Below are 13837 nucleotides of genomic sequence, written 5' to 3' on the forward strand. Positions count from 1 at the left end.
ACGCAGATGCAGAATGGCAAAAGAGTCGATCGACATATGTATCAATGGCTCTTTCGTTGTCGAACAATCACATTGACACTGGTGCAATTGTTGAGTGATGAAAGGGTCGGTTGGTAACGACATTTGTATCAACGTTGACATAGAGCAACATTGCTCGACAACTACATCCGATATAGATATAAAGCAACGCCGTTCCACATCTATATCAATAACCCTTTTATCGTTTGATAATTACGTCGACGTCGATGTAGATGCAAAACGATGTCGCTCGATAATTGCGTCAATGTCAATGAAGTTACCGAACGATAGAAGGGCCGCCAATGCAGATGCTAAGCGATCTTTTTGTCGCTTTTACGTCGATGTCGATGTAGTTGTCTGAGTGATGAAATGATCATTTAGCATTTGCATCAACAATCCTTTTATTGTCATTGCTCGACAACTGCATCTACATACACAAATTATTGAGAAAGGGCCACTATCTTTCGTCACCTCTCTTCATCAATAACAACCACTTATGTCCTCCAACTACGTCATTATCCGTCATCATCAATTAAAATATAAAAATAATTTTTTTATCTTTTATTTTTATATTTTTATTAATAAAATTGATAACATTATAATAAATAGATATGGATATTTCACTTTCATATTTCATAATTATAATGATGTATATAATTCTTTAAAGTGTATTGACTGAAATACCAATGGTAACTAGAATTAACCAGAGAAATCCTAAGTTCTTCATTAATTGCTCTAAATCAGGTACTGGACCAACGGAACAACAGTTTCTAGAAAGAACCCAATCACAGCCAACTCAAACTGTATCTCAAAAACTATTCATCAAACTCCAAATACATTCGGTAAGCATTTCTCCCTGGAGAATAGTAATGTCGAATCAATTCGTCGATCTGAAAGCCAAGCTTTCTGTAAAGGGAAAGAGCAGCAATTCTGGTAGGATCGACATGAAGGCAAATCCTCTGAATTTTTCTGGTTCGACACCTTTGGATTGCTGCTTTCAGTAAAGCTTCTCCATGCCCCTGCCTTCTGTGACTCTCCTTCACTGCAATAAGAACGATGTGAGGCACCTTATAACATTGCTTGACACAAGGCATCAAACAAGTCAATGAGTTCATGCGATTCCCACAATTCACAAGCTAATGTGAACGAAGAACACTAGAGGCTCGGATCTTTCCTCATTTACAACAGCTTGTGATTTTGATCTCTAACAACAACAAGTCACTGAAAAACCAGAGAAGCAAATGGTTCTCTGAACAACAACAACAACTTGTGATGCGGAAGAAGAAATCGCCAAGCTGACCGAAACAGATAAGCAAACTTAATAGATCGTCACCGAAGAATCAAAAAGGCAATCTTTTCATCAGGAAAGACAGGATCAACAGACATTCATGTCCTTTCCGAGAATCAAAACCCTAATTGGCGAAGACAAATCGAAGCAAACACTAGGCTTTCCACCAGACGACATCGAGTTGGGGGGTAGGAGTGACACTAACCGGCAAGTTTGGTGATTGAAGCGCACAGGGAGGAGATCCAGGAGTACATGACATACCCAACGATCTCTTCTTCTCCTTCTTTTCCTTTGTTGGTCTTCAGGTACATGACTCCGCTGTTCTTCTTCCTCAACTCATCGTGGAAAGATTTGGAAAGTGATTCGTGCTTGGGGAAAATCTTCCTCTCCAATCTCACGATCTCTTCCACCACCGCCGCCGCCGCCGCGTCTTTACTTGGATCCAATTCTGAGATCGCCGCCGCCGCCGCCATCCTCTCCAGACACTGGGCTCGACTCGATCGCAACTGTTTCCACGCACTTCCGTATCCATGCGGGTCGCAGTTTTATGCGGCTGCTTATTGCTACCCTCTTAGAATAATATTGTGCGTATAAGCAATCGTTAATTCAAGAAATTAAAAGTGTTACACATTTATTTGATATATATATATATATATTTTATTTATTTAGTGGTCATCTCTCTCTGACACATACAACTTGCGATCAGTATAGCTCCAAGTCGTCAACATGCTTTTCTTCTAGTGGCCCATCACCACACTAATTCATACTCCCCTGTTGTGGATGCCTTCTGTCATCTGTTGCCTCAGTGATGGAGCTTTCAAAAAGTTAAGTTCTTTATGTATCTGAAAAAAATGTGAAGTCTGACCCCTAATGTTTTATTGATTTATATTTATTACTATTAAATTAGATGAAGTTATATATATTTTTATTAAATAATATTTTAGTTATTTATTTATTTTTATTTAAAATTTTTGAGTTAATTTAGTTATTTAAGGTTTTTGAGTTATATTATTTATGTTGCTTATATTTATTTCTTTTTGCTGTAATTTTGAGTTGTTACAGCGTTCGGTATCTTGTAACGGATTTTTCGCGTTCCGTTATGTTTTTGTAACGGATCTATCGATGAGCTTTTCTACACTTTTTGGGAGAGCGAGCATTGAAAACAGCGTCAGCCCCCCTCTCTCTCTCTCTCTCTCGGAATCTTTCGACGTCAACCCTCGAAGAAAGCGCGCTTTTATCTCCTCCTCTTCTCTCCAATCCCCTTCCCCGATTCCCAGCAAAAGAACCGAAGAGAGAGCGACGAAACAGAGATGGGTAGTGGCGGCGGGAGCGGCGTCAAGGACATCGGATCGAAGGCGGATCTAGACGACGCGCTCCGGGGTGAGGCGCCGGTGATAGTCCACTTCTGGGCGGCCTGGTGCGCCGCCTCCAAGCAGATGGACCAAGTCTTCGCCCACCTCGCCGCAGACTTCCCTCACGCGCTCTTCTTCAGGGTTCCTGCTTCCTCTACCCTCTCTTTTGTTTGTGTCTTTCGTTCTTTTTGCTACGAGGTTCTTCTTTGTCGTGGTGATGTCGAAAGGGCAGGGCCTATTAGGGTTCTAATAATCTTTTGTTGAGGTTCCGTGATGTGTAGTTCACTAAGTGGCGATCCGTCGGCTAATTCGTGTGAAGGGAGACTTAATTCTTGGTGTCGACAGGGCATCTTTGTAGTAATGTGAAGCTCGGCTTTTCGTAATCATTGCTTAGGGTTGAAATTGGTTTTACTCCCTGTTAGATTACTGTAGGTTACTCGAACTTTCTGAGTTAACTACTTAGAGTTCAGAAGATCTGCAGGTTTGCTACTTACATGGTAATTCGATTAGCCTTCCAATATAGATGTTTAGGTGGCTATTTATTTTGTCTCACAATTTACAACAGAAAATATGCAAAGGTACATGTTACATGGCATGTCTTTTACCATAATACTACCTGATGAAAATACTTTTGGCTAGATAGGCCAGATGAACACTCTCCCATACTGCTAAAAGAAAAAAAGTGAACCACCTGAGGAGATTTTTTTTTTTTTTTTAATTCTTATAGTTCATTGTAAAAAAAGTCTTCCATGTTATTTTAGTATTTTGATTACAAAGTAATGTTATCAATTGCCATTTCTGACAATATTCTTGTGGGATCTGTCCTATGTGCTACCACCTAGGAATCTTGTTAATCTGGAATACCTCAAGGCACTCTAGTTCAGTATATGTATCCATTTTCTCTAGTTGTTTCACTTCTTCTGGTGTGCAGCCACCTATAATAGTCACCATATATATGGCCGATCCAGGTCACTGAGGCATTTTTATTTTGATTAAACATTAGTAGTGGATATTAGAATTCAAAACGAAATGAATTCTTTTGTGCCTAAGCCAATAGCATTGCTTTCTAAGCGGAAACAGTTTTTCACTGAAAAGTTGATTTATTGCCGAGGCACCCGCAGGGCAGAAAAGATCATGTCGGCACTATGTTAGCTTTGACAATCAAGCCAGATGATCCATCCTAGCATTGTATATGCTGACAGTTGAAACATCCAGATATCTACTACCTAATTATAGAAAGTGAAAAAGTTGATTTTTCTTGTTGTTGTTTCATATTTAACCAGTGTCTAGCATTACTTATCCCTATTTTGACTGAATTATCAAGGAAAGAAAATTACTTTTCTACAACATGCATAACAGATAGGATGCGATTTGTCCTAATCAAGAAGAACCATTAGATTTTTTGTGATTCTGAATAAGAAGAATGTAGTTCATTGTCATTCTTCTCTTTGAGGATCTCCTTGTTATTTCTTCAGTCCATGTTGATGTAGAAATCTAGATCATAATCGATGCCTCAATTTGGGTTGTCAGTTTGATAAATACAAGTCAGTGATCTTTAATCAGGTTGAAGCTGAAGAACAGCCAGAAATTTCCGAGGCTTATGCAGTCTCAGCAGTGCCATATTTTGTCTTCTGCAAGGTTAGTGTTTCACAGGCTGTTTCGTAACATTGCTTTATTTTTGTTGTTCAGTGTGTACATGAATGAACCAAAAAACGTGACTTTTAAGAAATTAAGGATGTTCTAACTTGAAATACATGTGATGCTTCCTTGATGGTCATATTTTACTCCACAAACTTCTACAATATTTTGCCTGTAGTTCTTGGAAAAGTTGCATATGAATGGTGAAATAACAAGGAAAATGCTTCTTCAACAGAGTGGTTTACTAAATTACTGATTTTGATAATTGATCAAAAACTTGGTGTCTTTTGGGTTGTAAAATCTTTCAAGCTGTTTGCCGATGCATGTTCTAGGTACAACAACTGTAGCATCCCAACTATTTGGGGTCGGCTAAGTGCATGTTCTAAATAAAAGAAGGAACTTTCTCAGTTAGTTTACTGCATTCTAGCCAACATAATTAGTCAAAATTTAAAGAAGGAAAGAAACATTGGTTGGTTGATAATTTTCTGTAAATTACTTGAGTTGCCATTACACTTAAGCCTGCATGCATAACTTGGACCAGGACACTTTGTAATCAAAGTTATTTCTTCCCTTTTCAGGATGGTAGAACTATCGACACACTTGAGGGTGCAGACCCATCCAGTTTGGCTAATAAGGTTGCAAAAGTTGTATCTGATAGTTTTGCAGGATCTGCTTCACCTGCCACCAGTCTTGAAATGGCTGATGCTCCTACTGAAACAATCAAAAAGCTGCCAGAAGAAAATGGTTCTTCTCACAATGAAAGTCCAAGCTCTGACCTCAGTGATGCACTGAGGATGCGTCTGCAACAGCTTGTGAATTCTCATCCAGTATTTTTGTTTATGAAAGGCAATCCTGAACAGCCAAAGTGTGGATTCAGCAGGACAGTTGTTAACATTTTGAAAGATGAGGGGGTTGAATTTGGAAGTTTTAATATACTTATGGATGACGAGGTACGTGAGGGAATGAAGAAGTTTTCCAATTGGCCAACATTCCCTCAACTTTTCTGCAAGGGTGAACTTGTTGGTGGTTGTGACATTGCTGTTGCAATGCATGAAAATGGTGAGTTAAAGGATTTATTCAGAGAACATGGAGTTCCTGTCATTTCAAAAGAAACTGAAGTTGTAGACTCAACAAAAAGTCTATCTTCTGATGCTACTGTACTAGAAATGAGCGAAGAGCTTTCCGACTCCACAGGACTAGATGCTGCATTGTCTTCTCGTCTTCATGCCCTCATAAATTCGAGCCCTGTGATGGTATTTATGAAAGGTAAACCTGATGAACCCAAGTGTGGCTTCAGCCGCAAGGTTATTGAAATTCTTCAGCAAGAGAAGCTAGCTTTTGACAGCTTTGATATCCTTTCTGATGATGAAGTTAGGCAGGGGCTTAAAATTTTCTCAAATTTTCCTAGCTATCCACAACTGTACATAGGAGGTGAACTTATTGGAGGATCTGATATTGTACTAGAGATGCATAAAAGTGGGGAGCTGAAAATGACCCTTGCTGAGAAAGGTATTATTTCGGAAGTTACTCCCGAGGACCGTCTGAAAAATCTGATCACTTCATCACCAGTAATGCTCTTCATAAAGGGTACACCAGATGCTCCTCGCTGTGGTTTCAGCTCTAAAGTTGTGGATGCTCTAAAGAAAGAAGGTATTGACTTTGGTTCCTTTGACATTCTGTCTAATGAAGAAGTAAGGCAAGGATTGAAGACATATTCCAACTGGCCAACATATCCTCAGCTCTACTACAAAGGCGAGCTAATTGGGGGTTGCGATATCGTGCTGGAACTGCAGAACAGTGGGGAACTGAAGTCCACACTTTCTGAGTAAAAGTTATATACATCAAATATCCAGTGTAGTCCTACTGTTGTCTATTTAGTTTAAGAGTTTGCTGTTCTATAACAGAGGGAAGGCCATGAGACAACAATGCCGAGGCTGATTTGGTGCACATTGGTTGATATGGGTTCAAATCATGGAAATAACCTCTCCTGGTGAAGGTTTAGGTCTATACATTTACTCCATGGACCTTTTGATCCCTATCTGCCTTGCAGCGGTAGAAGCCTCAAAGTGGTACTTCCTTTTTATCAGTTTGCTGTTCTAAATTGTTACTTTCTGTTAGAAGTCTATATCTCCTCTACTAAGTTACACCAATAATGCTGCTTTTTTCTGGCTGGGTGAATCCAACTTTGAGCATTAAAATTGTAGTACATGGCTTAGAGCAGATATGTTTTTAAAGTTTCTTGTTTTAGCTTCTTTGTTCATCAGATGTCAAGAAACCAACTTTGTTTACTTTTGCATCATCTGCTTGAAACTGAAAAGCATAAGAATAAAAGTAAATTTTGCTGGATTAATTTCCACTTCTGAATCTTAACCATGGCTACAAGTCCAACATTTAGCATTGGATTACCAAGATTTTAGTTATTCAGTAGGAGTTTGATTTTTGTGAAGATAGTCTAAAATATTTGACCTTGGTGATTCTGGAAAAGGTAGGTTTGGAGACTGGTAATTTTTTTGGGAAAATTCATGAGAAGTATCCCAAGTATGTTAGTTGTAGACAAACTACAAATGTTTGTAATGAAGAACTATCGTCCAAAAGGTTTGTTTTTCCAGGTAATGTCTAGATCATACAAGGAGGTGAAAATTGAAAAAGGAATTATTGCATGAATTTTGTTATTGTAATTCATTTTTTAGCCAACCTTCTTCTGCACAAATGCATGTGTAACCAACAAGTGAGTTAAACCATACGAATCATTCTTCTCATCCAAACACTTTTGTATTGCTCTCTCCTGTATTTTATCATCTCCTTGGACTTTTAATTTTTAGTCAATTATTATATCCACATGAATAATATCACGAGGTCTTGGATACTTCATAAGTCCGGGGACAGGGAAATCTATTAATCTTAACACGTATAGGGCATTTATGTGCGCAGGCAAACCAATTCATTCATGACTGCATGTAAACACTCCTGCGCGACAAAGTCGAGATATGCAGCCATGCAAATGTGACCTGTGTTCTTCCACTCCATTGTGGTCGCACTCTTCCGACTCTTCTTCATCTTCTTCTTCTTCTTCCGTTGCTCTTCTCGCTATCTTTTTTCTCCTCTATCTTTTTTTTAGAGGGGGACAGCATAGGAGCTATGGCAAGGGGACGATGGAGGGGCCCTCACCTTCTTCCTTCTTCCCCCTTCTCCTTTAACTTCTGAAGAAGAGTGAAAGAAGAAGGGAAAAAAAATAAATAATGAAAGTTTGTTTTGGTTTAGCACAAATTCAATTAGTGGGGCTTTTGTGAACAAACTGTCCAATTATCGTCCTCATTTTGCCAAAGTATATACATCAACATTGTACAAAGAACTTAGTTAGCTCCAAACAAACAAAAACAAAAGAATCAAAGCCTAGTTTGTTGTCCGGAAGAAGCATTGAGTCTCGAAGCCTCGACTTACTCCAAAATCTGCAACGACACTGATTTCTTATGCCATGCTCAAAGATTCAGATGTATAGCTTTTGTGCTGCTGCTGCTGCTGCTGCTTTGTGGTCTTTATGAGCATTTTCCTCGTATATTCCCCTCAGTCTTCGAGAATTTTCCTCTCCTATCCGGTTGGAAGTCCCCTCTGCTGCCTGCCTTCTTCTTATGCGCAGAGCTCAAGAACCGTGCACTCTCAGAACAAGAACAGGCACAGAAGAGCACAGCAGCAAAGGAAGACCCATAAATGATGGAGTGACGTCTCCAACACCATCTCCCGCCTTGTCAGCCTGGTGCTGCCTTGGTCTCGTGGTATCCACGGCAGCACCGCCATCGCTATTCCCCCGAGCCCTCCACCCGCCGGCGACGTGTAATCCCAACTAGGACTATGGCGACGGTGACGACGCGGTTGAGTCTCCGGGTGCCGCGCTTCACTGGCGCCGATCGCGTCCCGGAGGGGCGGCGGCGGCGGGCGGCGTGGTGTCTCGGGGCGCCACTGGGGCCTCTTGCCGTCGCGATGGCCCCGGCCGTAGAGTGGCACCAGGCCGTCCGGGGAGAGCCCGAACTTGCAGACGGGGCACTGAGCGCCGCCCCGCTGCCGCTGCTGCAGCCACTTGTACATGCACGGCCAGCAGTAGAGGTGGCCGCAGAGCGTGACGACCGGCTCCGCGGCAAAGTCCAGGCATATGTTGCAGTCTAAGCACCCGTCAGCCGATGCCTCCACGCCGTCGCGGTGGCGCTCTTCCTCCATGCCGTCTTCGGCTGCCCGGTGGGCGTACACGTTCCAATTACTTGGCAGCAGACGATGGTCACTGCCACAAGCAAACAACTCGATCGCAGTCGCTTACGTGCGAGGCTTTTCCGTAAGGCCCACCACCGGAAGAGTAGAGGGAAAAGGCACCACAGAGACACAACACCTCTGCCGATGTCTACTTTAACTTGGAATGCTTCAATGACGGATAACTCCCGCTTGACTGCATCCGTAAGTGGATTAGAAAACATCAAATCTAGTTTATATTATAGTCCCTTGAAATATCTTGATTTAATTTTACATCGGGAAGTGGATTAGAATTTAAATTAACTATCTTATAAAAAAAAAGATAAATACATTAATATAAATTTAAACTTAAATATATATATATTGAAGCTGACATGGAAAGGACCATAAGGACCGTAAAAACCACCAAACTACAGATAGAACAGAGTGCTGCTACATCTACCTACGTAATCTGACAGACAGATCAAGAATTGAATGCATGTCGTTGCCAATTCAAGTGGACCACCAATAATGTGACTTCCACGCCTCTCTGTAATGAGAGGCACAGGACTCGATGATGTAACCTGATCTTTTGAACTAATGCACATAATTCAATCGAGCACGGAAGAAAACAGTTGCTATGATTTGAACCCATCATCTTAAATGCCTTTACCATCTAACCTAAAAATTAACAACATAAATTAATATAAAATGCACAAAATTTGAAATTACCAAATCCCTTTATTTATGTAATGACTCTATCTCTCTTCCGTCTGCTGCTTTTAGGGTTTAATCCTTTGGAGACATATGCCTAATTTTTGATCGAGGAGAATGATTTATCATCATTTTATCCGGTAACAGCAAAGAGATCTCTTATTCCGAGGTATGTAAAGCTAATCTTTCCCAAGGATCGATCAGGAGAAAACTAATAAGAAAGAAAGAGATCTCTCGCCCCCCCTCCCTCGTAAAGAATGATCGGGTATGAATAACGAAATGGAGACGAGATCTCGAAACAAAGATAAAAGGATTCCATCGGATCTGATGCAGACAACCCCCGACGAGTTCTTCATCGAGAACCCGGCCTTCGTTCGATCCAACCGAAAAATAGAGGAGGAAAGACACGCAACGATCGCGAATCAAGAACCGGAGGGGGAAGATGGAAGAAGAAGAAGAAAAGAGAAACGACGAGGGGTCTAAGATGCCGCACCGATTTGGGTCGCGCCCTTCTCATGCGGAGTCGTAGACGGCGATAAGAAGAGGTGAAGGAAAGGAAAGCTTCTCCTTCGGCTGTGGTTGCTGATGCTGAAGTTGAACTCCTCGTCCTCCTCGTCGTCGTCGATCTCCGAAAAAGAAACGAAGGAAAGAGAATAAAGCGCGAGATGGTGTGTCTGTCTTAATTAGAATTTAAAAGATCCTAATGATTGACGATAATATATTATGATCATATATAATCTTTGTTATTTATTGTTTTTAAGGAATCCAAAATATATTTAGAAATCCCCTCAAACCATAAAAATGGATATAAATATCATCTCAATCAATCATAAACCGAACCACGCATAAAAAAACAAAATTAAATATATGATTCATGTTTTTCTAAGTTTTTTTTCTTTTTAATATTTATTTACCCACCAAATCAAAATGGGAGAAGAATTGAATTGTTTTATAAGAGTTTAGTTATCAAACTTAGGTTTAAATATTTTGAACTAATAGTGAGTGATTGGTGTATAAAATTAGTATTAAGGTATTTATAATATCGAGTCACCTCTAGATTAAGTCTCATGTGCATCATAACATCATAATATGATTAAATTATTAGTGTCATAATATAATTTATAATTATCGTTGGATTGAGTTATATATATATATATATTTTATATTTTGAACCAATGGTTCGGGTCATTCGGATAGATAATTAAAATTATAAATCTTTCTGTCAATACCCTTAGCCTTCATTTTGACCCACCATTGAAGATGACCTAACAGGACCACATGCAACCATGGCGTTTTAATCGATCAAAAAATTAATTTAAGTATCGAATGAATCTTATAGACGTAGTTGGATTCTTTCTTTGCTTAATATCATATTATTTTGAGATATCAGTTGGATATAAGTTAATATTTTCATATAATAAGTTTTTTTTTGTTGTAATCGTTTGATCAATTTTTTATTATTAATCTCTTCACATGGGATTATTCACAGTGAGAATGAAGCATAGAATCCCGGATATTAGGGACATAATGCAACGTTGTTGTGTTGCTTCAAGAAAGCTACTGCAATACGGGAGGAAATGATACGTGTGGGATGCCACTTCCCCAAGCAACGCCGAAGTTGGCAACTGGGGAAGGCGAAGGCCGCCGTAGAGGACGATGAGATGGGCCATACGTAGTTTCCTCCATCTGGGGAAGGCTGCTTGCCGGCCACCTACACCACACAAGCCTCGTTTTCTTTTGACGAGAACCGTTGGATCCCAATCGACCGGCTCTCGTCTCCCCGTTCTTGGAAGGTGGTACAAGTAATCCTTTGGCCTCATCTGACTCGTTCTGCTCTTTATATTTTTATTATTAACTATTTTTTTTTAAATACAATATTTTATATTATTTATAATCTAATATTACTAATTTTATTATTTTTCATAATTTATCCTCCGAGGAGAAAATAAAAAAATATAAAAACATTTAAAAATTTAAAATAAAATTATAAATTATAAATTATAAAAAATATAAATGATAATCTCGAAAGAAGAAGAAGAAAAAAAAAAAAAGAGTGAATGAAGCTTTTAATATTCTTTCCATGTTAATATTAGTTACTCAAATATTAAATTACACTAATATTTATGGTTGGTGAACCCTTTGAGCCGGACAGAGCAGAAGAGAGCATATTTGATATTAGCCTTCCTTTCAAGTGATACTCGTGATATGACAGACACATGAATCGATACGCTTCCTGTCACGCTGTCGATTCGCCTCGCCTACCCTTTCATCACCCATATATATCCCGCCCTCCCACTTCTCCTCCCTTCTCCACCGTCCGATTCAACCCCGTTCCGTTCCGTTCGTAGCTCAGCCCCCGATCCCCCATCTCTCGCGCGCGCTCTCTCTCTCTCTCTCTCTCTCTCTCTCTCTCTATTGCAAATGGCGGCTCTCCGTGTAACCCTTGCTCGCCGCTTATTCCAGATCGCTAAGGTCGGTTCGTCTGCTGGCGCCGCCAAACCCCTCCCCGGCGCCCGCAATGAACCGCGTCCGATTCGGTGCTTCCTCTCCTCCTGTCCTCAGAAACAACCGTTCTTCCAGCTGCAGCTGCCGCTGCCGCCGGACCGCCTCGCGCTCCCCGTCGGCGACCCGCTCGTCCGGTGGATCCGCGGCCTCAACTCGGACCGGATCCGCCTCGACCTGCACCTTCCGCCTTCGGGATCGATCCCCGCGGGAGCGGACGAGGTAGCCAGAGGAGAGAAGGGGATGTTGGTGGGGGACGTGAGGAAGGCCGTGAGGGCGTCGCAGATGGATGCGGCGAGGGCGAGACTGACGGCGACGGGGGAGAGCTGCGTCGCCTACTCGGAGTTCGTCCGGATCTGCAGCGAGGCGTCGGGTGGCGAGCGGGGCGTGGAGGTGGCGCGATCGCTCGACGAGTTGGGAGCGGTGATCGTTTGGGGCAACGTCGTCTTTCTACGGCCGGAAGAGGTAGCCAAGGCAATCGAGACCGCGATGATCCCGTCGGTTGAGGACGCTGAGAGAGGAGAAGAGCTGAGGAGGATGGAGGAGACGAAGGCGGAGATCGACCGGAGCGCGGCGGCGCTGGTGAGGAAGGAGCTGTGGTGCGGGCTGGGGCTTATGGCGGCGCAGACGGCGGCGTTCATGCGGCTGACCTTCTGGGAGCTGTCGTGGGACGTGATGGAGCCGATCTGCTTCTACGTCACCTCCATCTACTTCATGGCCGGTTACGCCTTCTTCCTCGCGACATCCAGAGAACCCTCCTTCGAGGGCTTCTTCAAGAGCCGCTTCGCCGCCCGGCAGAAGCGGCTGATGAGGGCCAGAGAATTCAATGTCGAGCGCTTCAACGAGCTAATCGGGGATTGCCGCCGCCCGCATCCCTCGTTCGCACCCGTTATTATACGGAAGGCATGACCCGAGCAAAGAGGCCGCGTTATCAACGGGAATAATCTTAAGAGTTGATGGGAACGAAAGAAAAAAAAAAAATATATATATATATATATATATATATATATATATATATTATCACGTTAAGTCAAATTTTAATTATCCAGACCTAAGACCTAATCTGGTTTTTTTTAATCAATCTGAAGTTAAACTTTATCAATCTGATCCGATCAATGTTGGACAGTCCCGATAATATACTTTCGATCCTCAAGTTAGTGAGCTAGACGGGATACGACGTATTGGGACGTATTTGTATTGGGATGTATTTGACAATGGCACAACGTTTCGACACATGATGTAAATCGAATGAAGAAGTGTGAATGATTAATAGGAAGTGGCGAGATCGTTGAGTATTAGCGTGCCTATCTTATGATATCATCGTGTTAGTTATCTAATGTCAAAGTATCAATCATGTGGTACTAAAGTATTGAGCTCCTGATATTAGAGTGTCGGTCATATAGTGCTGAGATATCGGGTGCTTAACGTTGAGGTATCAATTATGTGATATTGAGGTATCGACCACTTGACGTCGAGATATAAGACATGTGGTCTTGATCACGTGGTCTTGATACATGATATCGATGTGTGATTCATATTATTTTACTAATAACACCCCTAAAAAAAGAAAGAATAAAATCATTAAGTAGGGTGAAGAGTGAAAATAACTTTTGTCTGATGATAAAATGTTACAAATGTTCGACATAATTAATGCTAATTATTGCACGCCATAAATATACATGGATCACGACCTAAGTAACAATTTCCGATGCGATGACAATTTAATATTTTGGGCATTCTACCAAGAAGCTTTTTCTTGTGAGGGGTTTGCACACCTCTGAAGGTTTTGAAATAGCACATTTGCCTCCTCTTTATTTTGATGTCACTGTTCTTATAAATATTTAGGAAATATATTTCTTTTTCAAAAAATAAAATAATTTATTACACTAAATGATGTATGAGATGTTTACTTATGAACTGAAACTTAAGATCTATCACTTATATAATAATACACTCAGCAATCGGATGTCTCATATCTAACATATGTTACATCTTTAAATATCTAAATGTCTCGTATCTAACATATGTTACATCTTGAAATATCTAATTCTTTATGTATCTAATGTTTGTTTGTATCCATCAATAAATTGATATAGATATTGATAGC

General features: G+C 41.0%; 4 protein-coding genes across 4 annotated transcripts; 2 read left to right on the top strand and 2 right to left on the bottom strand.

Moving 5' to 3' along the window:
• Positions 1-717: 717 nt before the first annotated feature.
• LOC135588959 (uncharacterized) lies at positions 718-1857 on the bottom strand. Its single transcript, XM_065081288.1, has 2 exons — positions 1512-1857; positions 718-1060 (listed from the first exon to the last, which is right to left on the bottom strand). Exons 1-2 carry the CDS (start codon positions 1777-1779, stop codon positions 834-836), a joined length of 495 nt encoding a protein of 164 aa, XP_064937360.1. The 5' UTR covers positions 1780-1857; the 3' UTR covers positions 718-833.
• Positions 1858-2470: 613 nt separating this feature from the next.
• Positions 2471-6543, top strand: LOC103993269 (monothiol glutaredoxin-S11). The gene is made up of 3 exons (XM_009413268.3): positions 2471-2799; positions 4222-4296; positions 4875-6543. The coding sequence occupies exons 1-3, from the start codon at positions 2617-2619 to the stop codon at positions 6123-6125; spliced, it is 1509 nt and encodes a 502-aa protein (XP_009411543.2). The 5' UTR covers positions 2471-2616; the 3' UTR covers positions 6126-6543.
• Positions 6544-7578: 1035 nt separating this feature from the next.
• On the bottom strand, positions 7579-9903 carry LOC103993267 (E3 ubiquitin-protein ligase RMA3-like). The gene is made up of 2 exons (XM_009413267.3): positions 9722-9903; positions 7579-8731 (listed from the first exon to the last, which is right to left on the bottom strand). The coding sequence occupies exon 2, from the start codon at positions 8506-8508 to the stop codon at positions 7954-7956; it is 555 nt and encodes a 184-aa protein (XP_009411542.2). The 5' UTR covers positions 8509-8731; positions 9722-9903; the 3' UTR covers positions 7579-7953.
• A 1615-nt stretch (positions 9904-11518) lies between these two features.
• On the top strand, positions 11519-13028 carry LOC135587397 (calcium uniporter protein 3, mitochondrial-like). The gene has a single exon (XM_065078755.1). It carries the CDS (start codon positions 11650-11652, stop codon positions 12637-12639), a length of 990 nt encoding a protein of 329 aa, XP_064934827.1. The 5' UTR covers positions 11519-11649; the 3' UTR covers positions 12640-13028.
• Positions 13029-13837: the final 809 nt, after the last annotated feature.

Source organism: Musa acuminata, chromosome BXJ1-8, assembly GCF_036884655.1.
Source record: "Musa acuminata AAA Group cultivar baxijiao chromosome BXJ1-8, Cavendish_Baxijiao_AAA, whole genome shotgun sequence".
NCBI lineage: Eukaryota > Viridiplantae > Streptophyta > Magnoliopsida > Zingiberales > Musaceae > Musa > Musa acuminata.